The 24674-nt window shown below is 39.4% G+C and overlaps 1 protein-coding gene across 2 annotated transcripts in view; it reads left to right on the forward strand.

Moving 5' to 3' along the window:
• The window catches only part of FMN2 (formin 2), a 266913-nt gene that overhangs the window by 182997 nt on the left and 59242 nt on the right, over positions 1 to 24674 (forward strand). For both annotated transcript variants that reach the window (XM_053912937.2, XM_053912938.1), the window contains 2 exons: positions 3947 to 4039; positions 22879 to 22930. In XM_053912937.2, coding sequence (XP_053768912.1) covers positions 3947 to 4039; positions 22879 to 22930 — 145 coding nt within the window. The remainder of the gene's footprint in view (positions 1 to 3946; positions 4040 to 22878; positions 22931 to 24674) is intronic.

Here is a 24674-nt window from a genome sequence, read left to right on the forward strand (position 1 = left end):
TAAGAATACAGTTTATATGAATGGGCCAAGGACATTTATAAAACAAAATGAAACTTAATTTAAAATATTATTTTTCCTTGTTAAAATATTTTATCCTACCTTTTTTTTTTTTTTTGAAATCCGCTGTATACTTTTTGTTTAAAGGTTCCTAAGTAAAAATGAAGGCCTAGAGAAATGTTGGCACATCTTGGGAGACTTTGGCATGGCTAGTCTGCAATCCAGGTCTGCTTCCCTAACCCGTGCAGTCGCCCTTTGAGGCACCAGACCCATTGGGTTCAGTTTGGCGCGTGTCTACTGCTAGGGTGTTCCTGTAGCTTCATAGCTCTCCAGGCCCGCGGTGTAGCATCATGAAGGGAAGGACAGTTTTTACTTCCATTTTCGAATAAAAAGTGGCAAATTAAACAATTGTCACCAATAGTCAAAATATTAATCCTTCTCACCTCAGGCTTTTAAGGATTGAAAGTCATACCAGGTTAGAGACTGAATTTCCCCTCTTCCCCCATGCTGGCCTAAGCTACCAGACACTGGGCTACTAGTGTTTTCCTTTTCTCATTGGGATTGAAAAATAATTAAAAACTACGTGGAATAAGGCAAGCTTCCTGAGGACTTGGGTTTTTCCACAGCACCTCTGTTCCCGGCAGTTGTCACAGGGTCTGGAATAGCACCTTGAGCGCAGTAGGTGGTCAGTCAGTATCTGTCTCATACAGGAATAGGTTGGATAGCAGTTAGAAAGTACTCAGAGACCCTTGGGAATATTTCTTCATGTGATTTTGCCAGACGTAACTCATTGAAATGATAGAAGGGCTGATAAATCTACCCTGTCTCCTGTAACTGATGTATCTTGTCCCCTCTTATATACTAATTTATATACTTTTAGAAAACCCCCCAAATTAGGGTATTATCAGGCACATCTTCAAAAATACATCGATAGCCATCAATAAACACAGTGTTTCCAACTACATGGGGCTGTTTTTGTAAGGGATGCATGCGAAAGGAAGCTGGCCGCGAGCGTCTTCTCACCGGCCCCACTTTTTACCACGTTTCTGACTAGTAGTCTCCCCTTTTCTGAGTAGTACTGGTGATGAGGTGCTCACCACCTCACAGGGCTGCTTGCTTCACTGTGGGAATTCCCAAAACAGTAGCCATTCGCTGTACTTAGCACAGAAATCCCTTCCTTCTGCTGGTTTAGCCTCCACCTTCCTTGGAATCAACATGGAGTGAAGTCCACACCCTCTTGTCTCTGGGCCCACACTCCAGCTCTTTGAAAGCAGCCCTGTGACTTCATCTTCGTCTTCTCTAAGCTAAACTACACCTGGTTGTATACAGACAACAGCATCAATAGTTACCCATTTTTACGCCCCTACTTACATGGATCCAAGTTTGGTTACAAGGATTTTCCACGTCATTTAGCTGATAGTCACACTAATGGTAGAGATTTTATTAAACCGGTTAGATAAGAAAACAAAGATCCCGAGAGGTTTGATAACTAACCCCAAATCGCAAGGGTCGTTCAGTGGGAGAGCAGACTGGAATTTAAACCATAGCTGTGAGATTCCCAAACCTGGAATGTTATTTCTACTTCACTAGCCATTTACCCAGCCACTAACCCATCCAACAACGAAAATTCAGGTACTGGGAATACACATGGGAATTGGATTGCCTCTCTCTCAGACGCTCAGTCTAGGGGAACAGAAGACACAACTGCAAATGACTTCAGTACAAAGTGGTAGTTGTTACTGCATCCCATATCCTCGACTTACACGCTGCGTAATGTAGCCAGTCTCTCTGCACTTCAGTTTTCCCCGATGGAAAGGAAGAGCAGTATTACTAGTGTGCTTCAAAGGGTTTGTTGGCCGGTGTCTGAACGAACACATGTAAACTATCCATGTAGAGTCCTTGGCACATAAAAACAAGTAATATCTTTAAGTCTAAATGCACACGGTGCCGTGGGATCATGAAGGAGGGACAGCCAATCCTTCCTGGAGACAGGTGGCAGGGAATGGAAAACGGGAATACTTCGTAGGGGCAGCTACAACTGCGGTCAGGCATGAAGTACCAGTGGGAATCGGTGAGTTAGGGGGTGGGAGTAAGGGGAGGAGCACTCAGGTAGAGGAGCCAACGTGAACGCGGGTGTGGCGCTGAGGCTGTGCACTGAGTCTGCAAAAACTATCCGTAGGCATAGACGATTTGAGCGTTCGGTGAGCCCTAGACTGTGGAAAGTGCCGCACTTCATATTAAGGCTTTAAAATTGTTCCTCTACTCAGGATGTGGCCATGCAGGTAGAGGTCATTGAACACTTTTACACAATGGCTCAGATCTCTTCTGGATGGCTTTTCAGGCTGTGAGAAGGAGCAAGGGTTGGTAGAGGATGTGAGGCAGGAAGCCCAGTTAAGAGGTTTTAACAGTAGCCCCTGTAAAAACAGTGAGGGCCTTTGTACCAGAATAGGGCAGGGATGGAGAGGCTAGGCTGGCTTAAGAAGCATTTAGGAGGTGATATCTGTAGGATGTTGGGATAAAAGGAGAGAGTCAAGAATAACACTCCTGGTTCGGTTTGAGTTATTTAGATTGGGTGATGATGGTACCACCGACAGAGGGAGAATAGAGTAATGGCGGTAGCAAGTCCAGAGATGGCAGCTGTGAGTTCTGCGTTGAAAGTACTGAGTGCTTGGTATCTGCAGAAGTTTGACATATGACTCTGAGGCTATGAGATACCCGGGCTAGAGATGTGGATTGGACAGTGAGAGACTGCGCAGGAGAGAGGGGGAGTGCAGGGAAGATGGGCGGAGAGAGCCCTAGATGTGCGTGACTGGTTTTAAATTTTCCTACACTGAGCTGGGTTCTCCATTGGATGGGGGGAACGTGTTAACAAAATCCAGCCGTCCTGTATTCTCATGCTTAGAAAAGCTAATGACCTGGAGGGGAGGGAACAGGGAAATACGGTTTTATAAGATAAAGAAAATATTTTCAAGGGTGCAATGACAAAGTTTCCTCGAAGAATTGGCAACCTTACCTTAAGAATTGCAGGGGCAGTGTGTTTCCCTGAGTCAGACATGCGTGCATCTGCCCTAAGTCGTGTCCTTCAAATACGTGCTTTTCAGCGTTGAATTATTTTTTTTCAGGCTGACGTTGCTCACTGCCACCATAGTGGCTGAAAATTCTTCAGACATTTTCATAGAAATACTTCTTAATTAACCCCGGGGAGATCGGTAGGCTACCCAGGCACTTAGGATGGCACAGGTCTGGGAAGAGGATGCAGTTTGGAGTCAGATTGGGCTTTCACCTGTGAATCTGCTGCTTAGTGTGCGTAGAGCCTTGAACAAATTGGTGTCCTCTCTGCGACTTCCTCTCTGCAGCTGTAATGAGTTCATAGTGTCCCCTTTACTGACTTACTCTAGATATGAAGTTAAATGATAGGTAAAAAGGTCCTGACTTGGCATGAAGCTCCATATTTATTGGTTGCTCTCCTAACATTAGCACCGTAGTTACTATTTGTTCTCTTTCAGAAATTTCAACTTCCACTGGGGATAAACTTGTATTAGAAGTCATTGATGATGATGATGATGATGATGATAGGAAATAATAACTGTGTGCCAGGCACTCTCTGAACACTTTCCATCTGTTAACTGATCTGATCCTCATAACGACACTGAGAGGCAGGTGCCGGCCTCACGCCCACTCTCCAGATGAGCCCGAGGCTCAGAGGTTAAGTTGACACACTTTGGAAGTGACTGAGCTGGAGCCACAGAGCCTTAAGAATTTACAATCCCCTCAAATGAAGTCTTGATTATGGGCTTCCCACATCAGTGTTTGGACGCTTCCAACATATATGTAGAACATATGTCGACGACTGTGGGTAACCAGATATGCTGACATTAGCGAATACGGTTTTGCAGTTGTTTTTCCTGCTCCATCAGCAGCGTTGTAAACAGTGTCTCTCTGATTGCAGCCTGTGAGGTCGAAGCGGGGAAAGTGTACCAGGTATCCTCAGCGGAGCACATCCAGCCCTTCAAAGAAAACATGGAGCGGTTTATTGTTCAAGGTAAATTCTGCAGCGATGTTTCGCACTTCCCTCCCTTTTCAGCAGAGGGGGAGAAGGTTTTTTGGTTTTTTTTAAGAAAACATACTCATTGGTTTAAAAAGGATTGACATCCTAGAAAAATAGATTATGTTTAATCATGAGTCATACCGTTGCGAGAGACTAGCAATTTGCTAAACATGCTATTTTGTGAATAATATTCATTGTTACCATTTTTCTGTAATGACAGTAAGTATAATAGATATTGGTTAAAATAGCTCTGAGATATCCTTCTAAGTTTTAGCTCTGCTATGACCTCAGTTCAACTTGATCCCCAGATAGACTATATTGATGTTTTTCAGATCTTCAAAACATTATATGCTGTTTTGTAAAGGATGCATGCGTTCCTCTCGATACTTAACACCATTTTTTTCCCAAGGAGCCTAGGGAGGATAAGTGGTGATGGAAAAAAATAAAATTAAAAACAAAAACTTTACCAATATTATGTCATTGGCTTTTTCTATCTTCCTTTGAGTTAGGCAGAGATGAAAAATTTTCAGAAGATATTAAAGAAACAATTTGTGTAAAGAGAAGGAAACCTGTTAAAAGTCTGGCTATTTGAAATCATTGAAACTTAGAATCGTTTCCACGCATTCACTACTCAGAACATTTTACTTCTGGAATGTTCCATCTCTTCCGTAGATCAGATCAGATTTGCGTTGTGCAATGCTTTGCGACAATCCTTGCTGTTCCGGAATTCCCGTGGAACCTGGCATGACCTGAGACTGAGGCCAAGTGCCCCTTTGTCCTCTCTTAGGCTACGGCTTTCTAGGTTGTTCAGGTGTCATTAACGATGTTTGAAATGAATGAGACACACTGGCATTTAATTAAACCTTAAGCACCGCTCTTTTTGGGGGTGGAAAAACACTATTTAATCATTGAATATAATCATGAAGATTGAAATGGAACATGAAACGTGAAATGTAGTATGAAATAGATTCATAAATCAAAGTGCTTGTCACTCCCAAATTTTCAGGGCCTCGTGACTTCCAGTGACAAATAGGTTCACTGATTCCCAAACAGTCCTTTGACTGACCTCACGCTCCTGTAGTGACATGTTAGAGGACCCTGTAAACTCACTCCACTCTAACGGTGCATAAAAATGAGCCTTGCTTTTTCCATTCAGTGTGGTTTTAGGATCAAGAATGTGTAATTTTAGAAAACGATGTAGGTAAAAAAAAAAAAAAAAAAGGATTTTTTTGTTTGTGGGAAGAAAGGAGCCCTTAATTCTATGACTCATTAAAAAAGAAGTCAAATAATTTGCTGGATTTCATATCTGAAATGTTGATGCGTATCACCCATATAGTTGTTCACATTATATCTGGCTTATTATTATTATATCATATTCTGCATCTGTATTTTGGAAACCAGGCATTGAAATTTTCTTTAGGCCTTAACTCATTTTTTGAATGAATAGCGAAGTTTTATTTTGAAACTCAGATGGAATTTCTAGATGTGGGATTGGACATCATATAAGAAACATCATTATTGTGTGGGTGTGGTCACCTAGGAAGGGAAGAAAAACAGACCTGGGGTGGACTTCTGGGGGAGGGGGACACTTCCGGTGTGGACACAGAAGCCCCCACAGATGTTAGGATTTAGACAAGTCAGAAAAAACCAACAGAGGCTGTTGGCATCGTGGCAGCCAGAGTCAGGAAGAGTTTCAGAAGGGAGGGAATCATTCTGGTGGTACCTGTTCATGGGTGGATAATATTCATTGTTACTTATAGTAGGAAAAGCGTTCTTAACGCCCCATTCTGGGGGGTTGGCATGGGCAAACGTCAATTTTATGAGCATTAAATATTTAAGAAAAGTGAGGAAGCGGAAGGGCACAACTCTGCCACAGTTCTGGAAGGTATTGCGGGACGACTGTATCTGATGTGTAAGTGTTTAACTCTTCAATCAGAGTCGCTAGAGTTTAGCCATCTCTAACTTAGGTCAGCATGTGTGATGATTGTAGTTTTGTGCGTGTGTTATGAGGAAAACTAATCGGTCATCTCTAGATGGTGATTGAGTATTTATTTCTAGTTTTTGTTCGATTTTCTTTGTGTTTCTTGCTTTTTAAGTTGCTGATTCAAGGCAGTGAGGAAGACGAGACAAATGGGACCATGAGAGAGCATCATGCTTTGCTAATATTTCTCTCAAAACTTGGCACACGCCCTCCTCTTCCTCTTTCTCTTTGAATCCAAGTTGCACTTTGGACATATCAGTGTTCATGAAGGATGCTAGCCTTTGATTTTCTTGACTTGTACTGTTTTCGTCTGATTTGGGTATCAGGGTAAATACTGTCTTCATAGAGTTAGTTCAGAAGCATTTCCTTCTCTTTGATTTTTTAAGTTTAAGAACTCTAGGTATTAATTCTTTAAATGTTTGGTAGAATTCACTTGTTAAACTGTCTGGTCCTGGAGTTGTATTTGTTGGGAGTTTTTTTTTATTAATGCTTTAATTTCCTTACTAGTAATTGCTATTTCTTCCTGGCTCAGACTTGGAAGGTTATATGCTTCTAGCAATTTATCCATTTCTTCTAGGTTGTCAAATTTGTCATTATATAATTGTTCATAGTAGTCTTGAATGATTCTTTGTATTTCCATAGTGTTGGTTCTAACCTTTCATTTTATATATTTGGGCTCTTTTCTTCTCATTGAGTTTGGCTAAAGGTTTGTTAATTTTGTTATCTTTTCAAAAAACCAGCTCTTAGTTTCATTGATTTTTTTTTTATTTTTTAAATTTCTATTCTATCTATTTCCTCTCTGATCTTTATACTTTCTCTATAGTTTTGCCAAAAATATAAATGGTAAACATTTTATTAGTTTTGCAAGTTTATGAACTTCATAGAAGTGAAATTGTAACTGAACTCTTGTGTGACTTGCTTTTATCTCCACTGAACATTGTTCTTGAGATTCTTTCATGTTTATGCCTGTGCCTGTGTGTTGTTAGTGTTGACTTCATTGTAGGTATATACTACACTGCAATTTACTTCTCCTATTATTCCCTTTTTTAGTTAAAAGGAAAAATACCCCCAGTGTACATGGCTGTTCTTTTTGTGTGGTGCAAACCTAGGAGAACAAAGATTTGCTGGGCCATAGGGTCTGTGAATCCTTCGCCTCATGGTAAAGCCAAATTGTTAAACAGTGATTCGTTGCAAGCTGTACTTATACCAGTAGAATTTCAATGTATCACATGCTTGACAGTATTTGGTTCTTAGATTGACTAATCTAATATTTAAAATGGTACTCCCAAAAATACCCCAATACACTGTGAGCATAAAGAAAAAGATAGTATCCTATTACAGTTTTAATTTGCATTTTTCTGATTATTTATGGAAACAGGTGTATTTTCACATGTTTATAGTTTTTCCTCTTTTGTGAACTACCTGTTGAGTCTTTTGACTAGTTGATTTGTCTTTTAGTTACTGAAAAACCAGTAATTTTTACATATTCAGGATAGGAAAACATAGTTAAATTATTACAAACCCTTCTCCCACTTTGGACCTTGCCTCTTCATTTTTCTTATGTTGGCAATTGATAAACAGAAGGTCTGTATTTCCACGTGGCAAATTTTATCGACCTTTTTCCTTAATGTTTGCCTTATTTAAGAACGCTTTCCCCACTATAAGTTTATAAATACACTGCCCTCTATTTTTCTGTGAAGATGTCTTGGTTTTGCTTTTACATTAAAATTCTTCAATCTATCTGATTTTGTGCATGTAAATATTTGAGTTTTATATATAGTCTGCAAAAATGAAATTTATTTTTTTACATAGATGTTGTTTTAGTTGTTTAGTACCGTGTAATGAATATGCCATCCTTTCTATTCTAAAATGCAGTGCCATTTCTGTCATTTGTAAATTTTTAATATATGTAAGTTTGGTTGTTTCCTTTACTTTTGCTTCAGCCTATTTCCATTACTTATCCTCAGAACAAAACCTGTCACTTTCTTATTTCACGTGGCCTCCTAGTAAGTTTTGAAATGTGGTGAGATTAAATTCTTGTCTCCTTTAGTAGAGTTATGCCTCTTCTTGGTAATTTATTTTTCCGTGTCTAATTAATTCTTCTATATTCTCATTTTAGAATCAAGCTATCAAGTTATACCAAAAAATATCTACTAGAAGTTGGACACAATTACAAAGAGTCTGTGGGTCAGCTTGGGAATAACTGACATTTTTATGATACTAAAGCTTTTTATCTAGAAACATGATAAAAACTGACATTTATTCATGCCTCCTTTAATGTCCGCCTAAATAATCTTACAAGTTTTTATTAAGGTCTTCAGATAACTTTTATAGTTGTACCCCTAAAGACCTTATTTCTTGCTCTAATACATTTTGTGAATTACATTTACTATTATTCTTTGAAGATGTGTAAAATTCAAATAACTATTGTATCAATCTGTTGTATCCTAGAAGCTTGCTGAACTCTTATTAATATAGTAGCACTTAGTGGATTTTTAAGGAGTTTTCTCTTTGGGCATCCCTGCAGACAATGGATGTTTCATTTCTCAGTTTCCTTTTCCTTCCATTTCTTTATCTGGCTGCACTGCACGGACCTGTACCGTCAGTGTGATGTAGCGCGGCAGCGCGGGAATGTTTTATTGCAAATGAGCACGATTGGAAGCATGTAAAGAATTACTTTAGCCATCTTTGTAAACAGATTGCCACAGATGGATTTTTAGATTTTCTTCTTATTCGATTTCCACCCTCTACTATTTTTTAAAATTATGTTCCGTATCTTTATTCTTTGAATGTATGCCTTTGGCATCTTAACACAATTCTTTCACAATATAAGGTTTAAAACACTAGAAGTCTTTAGAAGGCTTTAACTCTAACCTCACCTGTTTATACCATATTCTTTGCCAGTGTTTTAAAATTATTGTACATTTTTTTTATAACCAATACCATTTTCTTTGCTCACCATACCTTTATCTTATGCCTTCTTTCTGTGATGATTTTTTTTTTTCTTTCTAAAGTACACTCCTTAAAAGTTCCTTGGTATGAAACTCTGGATTGAAAACCTCTTTTTTTTTTCTGTGTGAAAATACCCATCAGGCTTGTTTTGGGGAGATAGGTTTGCTAATTATAAAACCCTGGGTCGCGAGGAAATTCCTTTCAGCAGTCTGGATGCCTTGGGCCTTCCTTACCTTCCTTTACTGCCTTGGCAACCGCGCTCTGCTGCCATCTTTGTTTTGTTTGTAAACTCAATTTCTCTCAGACTGTTTTATGTTTTTCTATTTCTATTTCTATTATTTGTCTTGGCTCAACATCAGAGGGCACTGCCAACCAAGAACTATTTTAAAATTCCTTCTTGCCTTGTGGTTGAGGGTCCCTGATTGCACATTGAGGCTTCGTACAGTGCCATCGCCCACCCGGGGGGATGGATTCTTACGTGAGAGGGTTTCTCCTTTTACCCAGGGCCACCGAGTGGAAGGACACACTTCCTCAGTGACTCTCGTAGTGGGGTGGTGCTTTTCAGTGTTCTCTCCATTGAGGGATTGTCTTTGGGGGCACCCAGGAGGATCCTGGGCCTGTTCAAATTTTCCTGTATGGCTTTTCAAAGAAAAGTTGTAGGATGCCCCCAAGGCTGCTAACTCCTTCTGGAGCCTTGTTCCTGTTTGTTTTTACTGCTTCAGAGAATTTCCTTTATTTTCTAGCCAACTCGGTCATGCATTAAGCTTTATTTTATCCAGTACCTCCATGCACTTTGTTGTGAGACTTTTTGATGTCTGCCTCTTCGTACGGATGAAAATGGAGCCCTCTGTTGGATGTTTTCAGTTACAATAGCTTCGAGGTAACTTTGTATCTTGACACTCCTTCTTAACGACTTCGTAGTCTTCCATGGTAAAAATACACCAGAACTTACTTGCTTATTTACTTATAAACCTGTCCTCAGTCAGCTATTCAGAAAGCACCTTGATCTAGGAGAGAGGTCACCTGGCCCAGTGGCAAATGGTCCCATCTTGTGCCAAATCTGATAGGTGGAGAGTGGCTTCCTGGAGCCTTTGTTGGAGCATGATTATTAGGACTCCACTGGATTCTTGAATTTTAAAGAGGAATTATGGATGTCCGCCATGGGATGGGGGAAGTTGAGTAGTAGCAAGTATTTTTCCTCCAATTCCTTTTATTCCCTGCGTGAGAAATAATTTATATTTTATATAAGAAATATTATATAAGTACCAAAAATATATATATAACATTTGAAGAATTTTATTATATATTCAAGGAGAAGTCAACTTAAAATAATTTTTATGGGAAATATTCCACTTATTTTGATGTAGTTTTGAAAGCTTTAGTAATAACATGTTGCAGCTGGGACAAAGGGGAAGATTACAATACATACCAAACAGTTCGCAGCAAATTTATGTACGTGTTCATGTTTAATTAAAGGATTTAGGCTTATTTTTTGCTATAACCATTAAGCTAACACTCACTTTCTTTGGTTTCCCAATTTCTATCCATTTCTCAATAGGAAACTTTAAACACACTCTTCACTCTCCAGTTTTTTTCTCTAGATTATCTTTCACGTGCACCTTCCTATTCTTCCTTTGTCTGTGCCCCCCCCCCCATTACAACAGAATCTGAACCGAGGCCTCTGTTCCCCGCAGTCCATCCCACAGCTGCAAGAGGGCCCTTTCAGATGTTTGCGCCTTCCTGTGAGAGCCTCTAGGGCTTTCCCAGGGCTGCCCGCTCCTCCATACCCGTGCTGAATGGTGTATCAGTTACTGAGCAAAGAGCGTTGAAGTCTGCAGTTGACATTCTTGTTTATTTTTCCTTGTACTTTTGTCTGTTGGAGGTTTTGTCTGTTTTTCCTTTCAGTTTTATTAGTTTTTGCTCCATGCGTTCTGAATCTCTATTTTGGGGAGCACACATAATTAGAATTGTAATATATTCCTGTTGAATTTATTTTTTTATAGTATGGAAGGTTTGTCTTTTTTCCAGATCGTGCTTCTTCTTTGAAACTGTAATTAGCTTTATTGTAGTAGGAGTTTGCACAGTAAGACGTTTTTCTATTATTTTACTTCTAACATAAGTGCGTGTCTGTATTTTAAGTGGGTTTCTTTTAGAGAGTATATAGTTAAATCTTCCTTTGTTGGAAATCTAATCTGACAAGCCTTGCCTTTTAATTGGAGTGTTTCGATTATTTAAGAATTAATGAGAATTACTTAATATCACTATCAGTATGGCTGTACTTAATTCATCATTTTTTTATTTGCCTTCTATTTGTCCTGTTTTTTCTATTCTCTGCCTCATGGATTATTTACTTATTTATTTATTTTAGCGTTCCATTTTATTTCTGCTACTGGCTTATAATCTAAACCGTTTGGTTTACTTTTAGTGGTTTCTGTAGGGCTTACATTGTGGCTCTTCAATTTATCACAGTCTGTCTTCGAGTCTATAACTTCAAAGATAACACAAGAACTTTGTCACAGTAAATTCCCATTTTCCTTCCTGTTTCGTATTATTATTGTCATATATTTACTTCTACATATATTATAATCAAGACAACATATCGTTCATACTTTTGTTTTTAACCAGTATCTTTGAAGGACATTTAAAACAAGGAAACATTTATATTTATCCACCTATTGGCACTTCTAGTTTTTTCATTCATTTGTATAGACCGGAGTTTCTATGTGGTATCATTTTCCTTCTGCCCGAACAACTTTCTTTAACATTTTTTATTATTTAGAACTTCAGGAGCCAAATCTCTTAGTGACTGATGGCTTGAGCTTTTCCCCCCCAAATTTTAGCTCCATTTTTGAAGGATATGTTCACTGGATATAGACTTCACAGTTGATGGTTTTTCTTGCCACCCTTTAAGATATTCTTTTCTTATCTTTTTCTTCTATGGTTCCTGATGAAAAATATCTATTCACTTATTGTTGTTTCTATACCAAATGATCACAACTTTGTTGGTTTGAAACAACACAGATTTTTTGTTACAGTTTAGGAGGTCAGAAACCCAAAGTGAATTTCAGTAGGCTAAACTCATGGTGTCCCCAGGTTTTACTTCTTCTGCAGACTCGAGAGTAGATCCATTTTCTGGCCTTTCTCAGATTCTAGAGGTTTTTCAAAGTCCTTGACTTAGGGCCTCCTCACAGCTTCAAAGTCAGCAATGACTGATAGAGTCTCATATTGTATCATCTCGGTACTGACTTTCTTGCCTCCGTCTCTCACTTACAAGAACACTCGGATTACTTTGGGCCAATATGGATAATATATGATGAGCTCATTTCAAGGTCTGCTGATCAACAACATTAACTCATTATGCGGCCTTAAATTTTTACCACGTAACATATTCTCAAATTCTGAGAGTTAGGACATGAATGTCTTTGGAAGGCCATTGTTCTGTTAGCACAAAATTTTTGTTAATTTTTCTTTGTGCTCCTTGTTATAAAATGTGTTCCCCTCACATCTATTTGGCTGTTTTTAAAATGTCCTGTTTATTGCTGGTTTTTAGTATTTTGATTATAATGTGCACGTATATTTATGTTGTTTGAAATTACCTGATCTCTTAGACTTGGGAGTTTATAGTTCTTATCAGATTTGGAGAACTTTTGGCCATTTTTCCTTCATTTATTTTTCTGCCTTGACTCATTTTTTCCTAATACTCCAACTATACATATGCTGGACCATTTACTATTGTTCAACGTCATTAGGCTTTGACTAATTGTTTTGGTCTTTTCCTCTGTATTCTTCAGTCAGAATAGGTCCTGTTGTTATCTTCAAGTTCAGTCATTGTCCTTAGTTTCTGAAATGTCTTTTCTTATGTTATTTTTATAATTATGTCAATTTTTATTTGCAACTCAAGTGCATTTTCATGTCAGATACTATATTTTTCATCTCTTCAAGTTCCACTGGGTGGTTAGTTTTTATATCTTCCATCATCATAAACTCCATGTCTGTGTCCCCCTCAAATTTCTGCATTGAAACGCTGCCCCTCGGTGTGATGGTTGTGAGAAGTGGGGCCTCTGGGAGGTACTTAGGTCATCGGGTGGACCCCTCATGTAGGGATTAGCGTCCTTCTAGAAGGAGACACAAGAGAGCTTGCCTCTCTCTCTGCTCTCCACTGGGTGAAAATACAGTGAGAGGCTGACCACCTGCCAGCAAGGAAGAAGGCTCCCACCAGATTCCCGACCGTGCTGGCCCCCAGAACTGAGACTTGCAGCCTCCAGAGCCGTGAGAAATGAGTCTTTGTCATTTAAGCCAAACCACCTATGGTACTTTGTTACAGCATCCTGGGCAGACTAAGCCATGCATTTTTCTCTTCATTGTGTTCATTTTGAGAAAATATTTAAGCATAGTTATCTAAGACCTGCTTTAGTTTCAATGGTCTAATTTGCTAGTTCATCTCTTGTCATTCCTGGGTCTGTTTTTATTGCCTTATTCATCTTCTAGTAATTGATTCCATTTTCCTGATACTTGGCTGGCCTACTTTCCATCAGATGCCAGGCACTCTGGTTGTTATGTTGTTAAATTGTGGATTTTCTGTATACTGATAAAGAATATTTGGCTTTCTGTGGGCAGACACTTCAAATTACTTGTGATTCAGTTGGATACTTTAAGAAGTGTTTTAAATTTTTCTGGGACTAGTCTAGAGTTCCCTTTATACTAATCTAGGTCCTGCTAAGAAGGCTCTTACCCTCCCCCCACTGGGCTGTCCAATAATTATCCTTTCCTAGGTGGTCAACAACAGCTCTCCCTGCTGGCTCTTCAGACTTCAAGTTGCTCTTGGCCCTGTGTGAACATGGGGAGTTGTTCAATTTATATAGTTCCATGGTTGGTCTTGACTTTGACTTACAGAGTTTCACGCTACACGTGGGCTGGCTAATATTCAGCAAAAGGTCAGCGACCTCAAAGGCTGTTTTGTCTCTGGAACTCTGCCTCTCATACTTAGCGCCTTCACAGCTCTTGAACTCCTCTCTCTCTTGGTCAGCTCATTAGCATGAGTTGGCTTATTTGGGTTTCCCTCCTAGGTAGGGCCGGTGGTCAGGAAACTGCCTTCAGACAAAGATTCAGGAAGTCTGTAGGACTCAACCAGTTTGCGGACCTTCTTTCGGAGATCAGAGTCTTGTGCTGCTGATTGTCCAGTATGTGAAAACTATTGTTTCCTATATTTTACCCAGTTTCTGGCTGATCACAGCAGGAGGGAAGTTTGGTTTTTATTCGTAAAGTCTGAAGTGGAAATCTCTTTCCAACGCAGTTCAGTCTCCTCTGCTTTGCTTGTTATAAAGTCACATCGTAATAAGCTGGACCCGCCTCTGTCCACAGCTCTCGGGCCAACTATTTCCCGTTATATTCTCCGTCTGGTCTTCTGTATGTTCTTCCTTCTTGACATTACCTGGGAATATCCTGGACTATGGTGCACTTATACTTCTGCACTGTTTTTCCCGCTGTTTGTTATTTAAATGCCCTCGCAATCTCTCGATCTTTTTTCACTTGATTAAGACTTGTTCACTATTTTAGTATCACCTCAGTATGTTCCTCTCTACTTTTCTTCCTGACGTCTCTCTCAGTAGGTAAATGTTTCTCTCAAGTGTGCTTACAATACATTTGAACGTATGTCTTTGGAGTCAGATTGCATAGTTTGTATCCTATCTCTTTCTCTTAATATTTTTGGAACCTTGGGCAAGTTATTTAATTGCCAATTTTCTCCTTGTAAAGCGGGAATAATTGTAGTGCCCTTTTTATAGAGTTTTACTATTGTGGGTTATTAAATGTGAATAATTAGAATAGCAATATAAATATTTATATTAGCATTCCCATTAAAATACAGCAGGTCCTTGAATAACGTCATTTCATTCAGTATCATTTGGTTAGAGTGTTGATGAAGGCCTTTTGAGCCGGACGCTTGTTTACATCAGCCACCTAATGGTAACATTGGGTTCATTATATGTTGTTTGACTTGAAGTTGATTACATTGAGTGAGGACTTACTGTATCTCTCTAACAGTTATGTCCACATCTCTCTCCTCGTCTTAACATTTTCTTGAAGGGAAGACTATGTAATATTTATCTATATGTAAGCCCTTAACAAAGTTCCAAAACATATGGAAACTCGATGTTCGGTTGAAATATTATCACATTAAATTATGTAGTTTTTTGTTTCTGGGATTGGAATGCTCCAGCTTACCTACTATAATTCAAGCATTGTTTTGGCAAGTAAAGTTAGGAAAAGAAAGCACATCTGACAAGATTTTCTGGTTTTCCGATTCGTATTTCAAGCAGTTTTGTGTTTTCATCATTTGCATCTACAATATAGAATTAATCAGTATCACACTTAATATGAAAAGCTTGGTCTTAAAACAGGCACTTGTGTATTTGTAGTTAAAGGGACATAGAGATTTTTGCTTCATCTTAAGTGAAGTTCAGCATGGATTAGTAAGAAGGTGTGCTTGACTTGCCTTCTTCAGTAAGGAAGCTGTTTACTTGGTAAAGAAAAAGAGAGCAATCAACCTGAATGTGTCTTTATTTTTATGCTGCCTCAGTAAAAGAAAGTCCATGAGAGATTGGCTTAACCTGTGGCTGGCGGAATAGGTAGGTTTGGGGGATGATTGATATAAACAATTAGGTAGAGGAAACAAGTTTCCAAAAATCAGCAACTTTTACTCGGTAATGTCTGCAGAATGTAAAACTCATGTATACACAGCATGTTTCCCCATGTCTTTCCCACCTAGAGTTCAAAGTGAAGATCTAAGAAGTAGTGTCACTGCGGGCCACTTCAATATGCACGTCACACTCGGTGGTAATAGCACCTGGCTTTCTTGGATTTTATGTTTAGCCAGAAGCCACATACAGCACATTTTTGAGGGAAGCATCATTTACATTGTTGTGTGTGTTTCTTGAGGGATTTTTTTTAGCAAGCACCTATGTTTTATGTTTATATATACCTGTATTTCTAAGGACACAAATGGCATATGATTTTACACACAAGGTTGAAGTAACTAACCCTTGGTTGTGAATTATTGCAAAGAGTAAGTTGTAGTTTTACGCTTGTAAATATTGGCTTTCTTCCTCCACAGCATTGGTTTTATTGTGCTGAGAACATTTGCAATATCAACAAAAGACGACACTGAGACTTCGGGTCTTTATTTTATTTTATTTTATTTTATTTTATTTTACTTTTTTGCTATCTAAAGAAAGAAATTCTGATATCCATTCCCTGTCTGGACACGTATAAAGTGCCGAAATTTACTTGACTTCAAATTCGTCGTCAAAGAGGCGGTGTGTCAAAAGTCTGAAAGCCAAAGCAATATATCTGCAATGAAATGACAACTTCAAATGACTCAGGAGAAAGGCACTGCGTGTGTCTAAAAAATAACCCATACTGGCTGCACTTAAAAGCAACTGAGATGCACATTCTTCGATAATTATAAACAAAAACTAGTTAACGCTTTAAATAAAAAGATAAATAGCAAAAAGATTTAGAGCCTGGACAAGCAGATGAAAGGGTTCGAAGGTGCCTTCCATCTGATGTTACTCAGATGCAACTCTGTCTCCAATTACCTGGGAATATGCAGTATTCCCTCATGAAAGCTCGACCAGAAAGGGCGTCCGTTCCGTGCCTCTGCTTACTCACGGCCATTTGGAGCAAGTTCAGCAGAAACACTTAACATCGCAAATGAGTCCGGAGCCAGACAAGCGACTGCAGACACTAATCATTGGGTCAAAATAGTAACTTAGTAGGACGGCAACCCCCAGAAAATATTTGTGGAGACAGAGATTTGGGGAGGAAGCATTCACGCTGTTGGGGAAGACAAGCTGAATGCCAAAGGGCTGGAGCGGAGTCATGAAGTCACTATTTTTAACCAGTTGCCTGTCTAGGGGCCTGGGCCTGTCCTTGCCAACAATCGCTGGCAGAACTGGGCCTGAAAGGTGATCTTATGCCCTAACCCTAAAATAAAGATGTAGATGAAAACAAAATTTAACCAAATAAGTAGTGGCTGCCTCTGAAAAGTTTCCGTGTTCCTTTTATTATATGGTTTCAACCACAGGCTTTCTCGGCCTCAAATTTCAGATCTGTTGCTCCTAAGATTTGGGAGGAACAGGGGAACCATCCCTCTAGTAGTAGCGATATTCTGATTAATGTCTTAAGACTTGGTTTGCCCCTGGGATGCAGGAATTGATTGACTAGCTTCTTCAAGGCTCATTATTTCTTTAATTTTATATTTAATTTCTGTTCACGTGAGTTACTGATGTTCTCGGGAATAGTCAATGCAAACCACTTTTTTCCTTTACCCTCTTTTTTAATTTTTCTTATATTTTATTTTTCAATTTTAGCTTACATTCAGTATTGCTTTGTATTACTTTCAGGAGTCCAGCATAGTGCTTAGACAGTCCGATACTTTACAGAATGGTCCCCCAGTATTTCTAGCACCCACCTGGCACCGTACATAATCGTTACAATATTATTGACTACTTTTCCTAGGCTGTCCTTTGCACCCCTGTATCTTCTGAAAGCCACATTGCTCTCTCCTTCCCTTTAGAACCAGTAGAAAATTGCTTTATTTCACCATCTTGTTTTCTTACTCTTCTGAACCTCAAACAGTTGTCGGTATGTCCAGTCTCAGAGCATCCTCTCGCTGTTGAACCTCAGACATCAAGAAATGCGCAGTTACCCACAGTATGTGTGGACCACAGGTGGTACGCTGTAGAAGAACACGGCAGACTTTTCAAAAGTCATTTTATCTTTTGGATTTCGGTGGTTTCTTCCTAAATGTACAAATGCTACTCTTGTCACCCTGATAGCAATTTCATTTACTGCTGTGTCTCTCAAAAACAAAAAAAAAAGAAAAGGACTAAGAAACACTTACCCTCTGCTTCTGCTGTAAGCGTCGGGGGTTCATTTAGGCCTGTGAAAAGCACAACACACACAAATTAAGTAGAAATTGAAAAAAGAAAAGCTATTAAACATAGTTTAGACTTATTCCTTGATTTGGTAAAGGTCTACCGTGCTATTCCTTGGCCTTTCGTGTCATGTGCTGCCGTGAGGACGCAGCCTGGTAGCGGTGTGCAAGCCCCAATCTGGATACGGATTCTGTCTGTGGGAGAATTACGATACCTGTGGCCCCTACAATGAAAAACTGTTTGCATGTGAAAGCAACACATACCAGTTCTTCTTTATAGTCATCGGAACGTGAAGAGGAGAGGAAGGAAAGAAGATTACTGCTGGCATCGGTTGGTTCATGCAGGCACACCTCAGAGATTTGGAGGGTTCCGTTCCAGGCCACCGCGAGAAAGTGAACATCACAAAAAGCGAGTCATAGTCCTTTCGGTTCCCCGGTGCAATAAAACGGGTACTTGCACTGTGCTGTAGTGTATTGTGTACAGTGGTATTATGTCTGAAAAACAATGTGCGTGCCTTGATTAAAACTACTTTATTGATAAATAAAAAATGCTAACTGTCATCTGAGCCTGTTGGGAAAATGATGCCGATAGACTTGCTTGATGTAGGGTCGTCGCAAACCTTCAATTTGTAAAAAACAGTGTCAGCGAAATATAGCAAAGCAAAGCACCATAAAGTGAGATATGCCCGTACCTTATTTACTCTTCCTGGAAAATTACTACCCTGTTTTCATGATCAAGAAAAGTTATTAAATCAAAATGACTATCAGAGTTATTAAAATCTACCAGAGCTTAGTGGCTGACCTAGAAGTCACACCTGGGTCTGTGTGACTTTGAATCCCATATTCGAACCCCAGACACTGGCCTTGGTGGGCTCTGAATATGAGAGGCACAGTAGTAAGGGCGGCTTTCCAAGGAAGTGTAGCCTTTCCATATGAGGGGTGGCCGAGACAGTTGTTCCCAGAGATGCGAAGCCAGGCAGGCCTTTCCTTGTCACTGGGGTTCTCTGTTGAAGGTGGCCGAGGCTTTCGGAGAGGCTGTGGCACAGAGACCCTTTGCTGATGGGGTGACAACTTGAAAATCTCCACAAACCAAGACTGGTGCCTCTTCGTCTATTTTAAATGCTGTTTGGCTTCTGGATGGTTAGCAATATTGGGAAAACAAGAGGCCGCCATCTACGTGCTTGAAAGAAGGGGAGAATGATCTTCCTTGAAGCAGCAAGTTGGAATTTTCTATGTCTTCTCCTAGAGTTTATTTAGCCTATTTTATTACAATTAAGATTATTGATGGCAGATTCTCAATCCTAGGAAACTCGTCAAATGTGGCACTGGCTTTCAAAACAGGTCACAAAGCTGTATGTGCCATGAGACATTAACTGAAAATACCTCTTACAATTCTGAAAATACAAGTTAGGGAATAAAAGGATTAATAAAAGTATTTACATATAGAAAATAATCTTATTTTTTATGTCATCTGCAGTGAAAGCTGAGAAAGCTGTGAATATAACACAGACAACCTAAGTTTCTTTCCAACTGGAAAACACAGTTGATCTCAGAGTTTGGTCCCTGCGTGCGTTTGGCCTGGGTACGCCCCAAATGAATGGCAGAGTTAGGCTCATTGTATTCCTCGAAGGTCTCAGTTTTCACTAACTTATTTACATTTTATCCCAGTTTAGTAAGTTCCATCCTCACTCACTGACAAAATCAGATCCTGCCGTGTGTCCTAAGTTCCTGTCAGTTCACGTCGTGTGTTTATAACGACTGTGATGACAGTGCGGTGCTGCGTGACGCTTTGTACAGATGTTACGTTGGAAAACGGTACCTCGTTGTTCTCAGAAAACTGACTTGCACCCCAGCTTCTCAGGAAGTCTTTATTTCTAAGAGTGCCGTACCAAGAAAAACGTGCTCAACTCCTTGATTTGTTGATGATTCTCCTTCAAGAGTTGAAATATGTCCTGTAAGGCACTGCCCTTGATCTTGCATTTGCCTGTTTATCAAAGTTCATTGCAGTTTGAATACCTATATCCCTTCCACTTCAAAATCATGTAAAAACCATGGATGACAGAACATTGTAAAGTATTCTTTGCTATCCCAATTTGGTTTTATGATTGCAATATGACTATGAGGTTAGGGAAGGGAGTCTGTTTTATGTCTTATTCCTCTGATAAAAAAATCAATCTTCAGAGGGGAAAGAGAAGGGGAATAATGGGGGAAAGAAGGGGAAGGGTCGTCAAGGAACATGTATAAAGGACCCATGGACAAAGACAGCAGGGCAGGGGAGGACTGAATGTGGGAGGTGGGGGTGGGTAGGCCAGGGGAGAGTAATGGGGGGAAAGACGGAACAACTGTAATTGAACAACAATAAAAACTTCAATCTCCTGCCACTTTGGAGTAAAGTTTTTTTTTCAGCTAAACTTGCTCCTACAGTGAAATGAGCTTTATTACACAACAGAAGGAACCATTACGAGCAAGTAAAACTCATTGCGTTCTACTCACCACATTTTAGGGGCTTCTGGTTTTTGAAAAGCTGTAAGCATCTGCTTTCTTCATCTGCATATTAATACTGTAATAAAATAGCAGCCGATATAATTATGTATTATATCACTTCAAGAATTTCAAGGGCTTGAAGTGCAACATTTTTCAAAGGACATTTATTTAGTCTCTGCTCATTCCTGGGGACACTGTACTAAATATTTTATGTGTTAACAGATGAATCTATTTGTCTATTATTACATAGTTAATTTTAGTGCCTTGAAGAGGAATAGATCTCTGGCATTTCATTCCAGTGTGTTCTAAATGTCATAAATCATTCACTCGATTCTTTTAAAATAGTCCCGAAATTTTCTTCCAATCTTAGTCTTAATCTCTCTATTTTAAAAAAGAAAAAAAAAAAAAAAAAAAAAAGGACATGCAAAGGCAATCAGAAGCACGTCCTTCCTAAAAATGGTGTGCATCGCGGTGCCTTGTTGATGTCCCTTCGACAGGCTTGCCGTGGCTCTGCGATTGCTTCTGGAAGCAAACCATTGCTATGCGCCAGCCCAGGGTAGATTACATAAGACGATCTGTTCCGTTGGAGCTTTTTCGAAGTATAAGCATGGAGCATTTATTCTATTTTTTAGTATGGCTAATGATTGCCTGGTAAGTTTATGTCAACAATGTAAAGTACAAAAAGGGAAAGGCCGGGGGAGGGGAAAACAGCTCAGATGATCCCTTTAAAATTCTTAGAATCCTGGCAAAGAGGGACAGCGTGACACTCGATGATGGCTTTGCAGATACTGCCCAGACCTTTGAGCAAACACTCTCTTGAGATTGTAACACATTAACCAGCCCAGGCTGCACTACTGTGTTCAAAGTAGTGATAGAGACACTTTGACAATTCCCAAGTGGCCATGGGTTTGCCTTTATGTATAGGTCCAATTTTTTATAATTAATTTGCTCTGTTCTACTTTGTCTTCTAATTTCTCCCGATGGCCACAAGTGTGACCCAAAGGGGCATGCTTATCAAAAGACAACTTCTGCTTTCTCTAGTCCAGGGTTGGTTTTTTTTTAATTGTTTTAACTATTTGTCCAGAGCTCAAGTGATTTTCAAAATGTGTCACAAACCATCAGTGAAGCATGAAGTCAATTTAGGGGGTACAATTAACATTTTAAAATGTAATAGACTAAAAATATTAGAGAGCATTGCATGAAGTAAGAGTATTTTTAAAGCTTTTGTGTCCAAAATCCTTATGTGTATGTGTGTGTAGAAGTAATATATAAGTTTCCAGAATGCTTACTGATCAAGAATGTGGCGGTCACTGCCATACCCACTTTATGTGGTGGCGTTCCTCTGCTATTGTAAATAATTTGAAAACAGTGATGTAAGATCATATGGTATCTGTCCCTCACCACCTGGCTTATTTCACTTAGCATAATGCTCTCCAGCTCCATCCATGCTGTCGCAAAGGGTAGGAGCTCCTTCTTTCTCTCTGCTGCATAGAATTCTATTGTGTAAATGTACCATAGTTTTTTTGATTCACTCATTTGCTGATGGGCACTTAGGTTGCTTCCGGCACTTGACTACATAATCAACAAAAGAAAAATGTAAACAAAATGGAACCAGAGACATTAAAATTAAGAACAATCTAACAATAGCCAGAGGGAAGGGGGAAGGGATAGTGGGCAGAAGGGTTTTCAGGAACTACTATAAAGGACACATGGACAAAACCAAGGGGGAAGGTGGAAACAAAGGAGGGAGGTGGGTTTGGCTGGGGTGAGGGGGGAGTGGTGGGGAGAAAATGCAGGCAACTGTAATTGAACAGCAATAAAGTAATTAAAAAAAAGAAAACAGTGATGTAATCTCTTTTCCCAATTTGGTCTGTGGGTTTGTATCTGGTTATCATTCTTTATTTTGGGACAAAATAATAGCAAATGAATGGGTAACGACCACCTTCCCACTTTCAATTCATGGCAAATGTTAGTGTCTCATCTCACCCCTTTGTTGAAATGACTCTGCGTCTGCTCCACTGTGGTGTGGGGCACGTATGAGGGTCACATTACCATTTCTATTGAGTTTTTTGACTTGGTTTTTGTACCTTTCCTTGAAATAATTATTTTCAACTAATTATTGGTATTTAATATTTGACAGGTGCAATAGATATGCTTATGAAATCAGCTAGTGCCTTATTTTCTCAGGTTAATCAGACTGACTTAAAGGAATTACTTAGAAAAAAGAAATTACTTAGAATCTAAAAATTTGAATGGGCGGTATATTTCATTTTATGTGTCATAATATAATAGTATAAACTTAATGAGAATTAAATATAATCTATTCAATTATATCTATTCATGTATTTAAAATAAGCTTCTGACTAGAGTACATTGGGATTAATAATGACAAATTATAATATACTTTATGTCACTAGGATCATATTGCTTCAGTGAGTATAACTACTTATAATTCATCTATTTACTTTCTTGTGTTTTCAGCTAAAATCGACCAAGAGGCAGAGGAGAACTCACTAACAGAGACTCATAAATGGTGAGAAATTCAGTACTTTTCTTTAACATTCCTTTTCAGAACAGGCTCATAAAATACTTAGTATGTTTTATCTCAAGGAACCAATCATGAACTCAATTTTTATTCTCAAGCATAGAAGAAAAAGAAACTAATATAATGGACTTTGATTCCACATTGAATTTCTGAATTTTATTTTTGTGAGTCTCAATGATGTCTAATCCTGTTAAGTATCAAACTATTGGGAATAGTTTAGCACCTTCACTTTTGAAGAGGATTTGAGACTGGGGAAGTACAAGAAAAGGGGAGGTGGCAGGAATGTGTTTTAAGGGAAAAAGGGGAAGAGTTTGGCTGGAGGAAACAACCGCATTTCCGCATTCCTAAGTAGAGTCCGGGAAGGGTGCCATGGACTCGACTTGTCTACACCTCACCTTCCGGAATGGAGGTTTGCAATCGTGGGGGAGCATGGAAAAGTGTCTCAGGACTCTCCCTGCTTCCCTGCCTCAGTTTTCTTCTCTTCTTTTTCTCTGTATCAGTTAGGGCTCACCAGAAAATAGAACCAGAAATGGATGTACATGCATGTATACATGTGTGTATGTTGGTGTGTGTGTACACTCAGGAGGTCGTAGGGAGAGAGATGTTAGGGAGTGGCTCGTGGCAGGCTGGAGATTGCGGCTGCAGTGGATGTTATAATCTTCAGCTGAAATCATTATGGAGACAGAACTCCTTCCTACCGGAGAGGGATGGTGGAGGGGGGAACCAGTTTTTTTCTTAAGGCCCTCAACCGATTGGGTGGGCCCATCAACATGATGGAAGGTAATCTACTTTCCTCAAAGCCTACTGATATACACGCTAATCACATGTAAAAAATACCTTCACAACAACACCTAAACTGTGTTTGACCCAGAACTGGTTACCATGCCTAGCCAAATTAACACATCAAATTAACCATCCCACTCTCTAAACAAATATGATTACTCTCGAGGGAATATTTAGATTAAAGAAATTCTTTTCCATTACTTATTAGGCCAGACCCTGTATAGCCGATGAACAGATATCACATAGATTGAAGTGGTTGATTTGCTATACAAATGTGCTCAACAAATTGGTAAAAGAATTAACCTGTTTCTATAAAAAGCAAAAGCTGAGCCCAAGACCTTAAATTATAGCAAACAGTTGCAGAAAAGAAATACTAGTTAATAACAAAATTATTAGTAAAAGAGCAACATTTTACAATGAAACAGTTACCTCTGAAATTCAACCATAAAAATAAGGATAATGGGCCATATGACACATCCCCCGGAGACATCGGTCTCTGTGCCATCTTCACAGCCTCCCTGTACGATGGGCACAGCACAGTCAGCAGGAGCTGGGGAGGGGGGGCTGTGTGGTCCACCGCCTTTCCAGTCAGAGTCCTGCCTCTCGCGTGATAGCTCTGCGATCTTGTAGCAGTACCATAACCCCAGGATAACTTTGTAGGTCAGAACTGAGTACTTAGTAAGCGATCAATAGGTGTTCCTTGCTGTATTATGTTTACTTCAGCATCATGACCAGAAAATACAACATGTTTGGTGGTACCAGTAGAATCCAGCGTCCGATTGTGGGCTCTGGCCGTGTATTTCTTTGTTCATTTCATGTTCTTTGCCGTCTGTACTGAATGCGGTAATGGACAGTCTGCCAGGTTGTGGAGCATAGATTTTGGTGTCAGCTCTGTATTTCTGCACCTGCCCCAAACTGCTGGCATTGTTGCTCCGGAGAGTCACTGTGA

The sequence above is a fragment of the Desmodus rotundus genome, chromosome 10, assembly GCF_022682495.2.
Source record: "Desmodus rotundus isolate HL8 chromosome 10, HLdesRot8A.1, whole genome shotgun sequence".
NCBI lineage: Eukaryota > Metazoa > Chordata > Mammalia > Chiroptera > Phyllostomidae > Desmodus > Desmodus rotundus.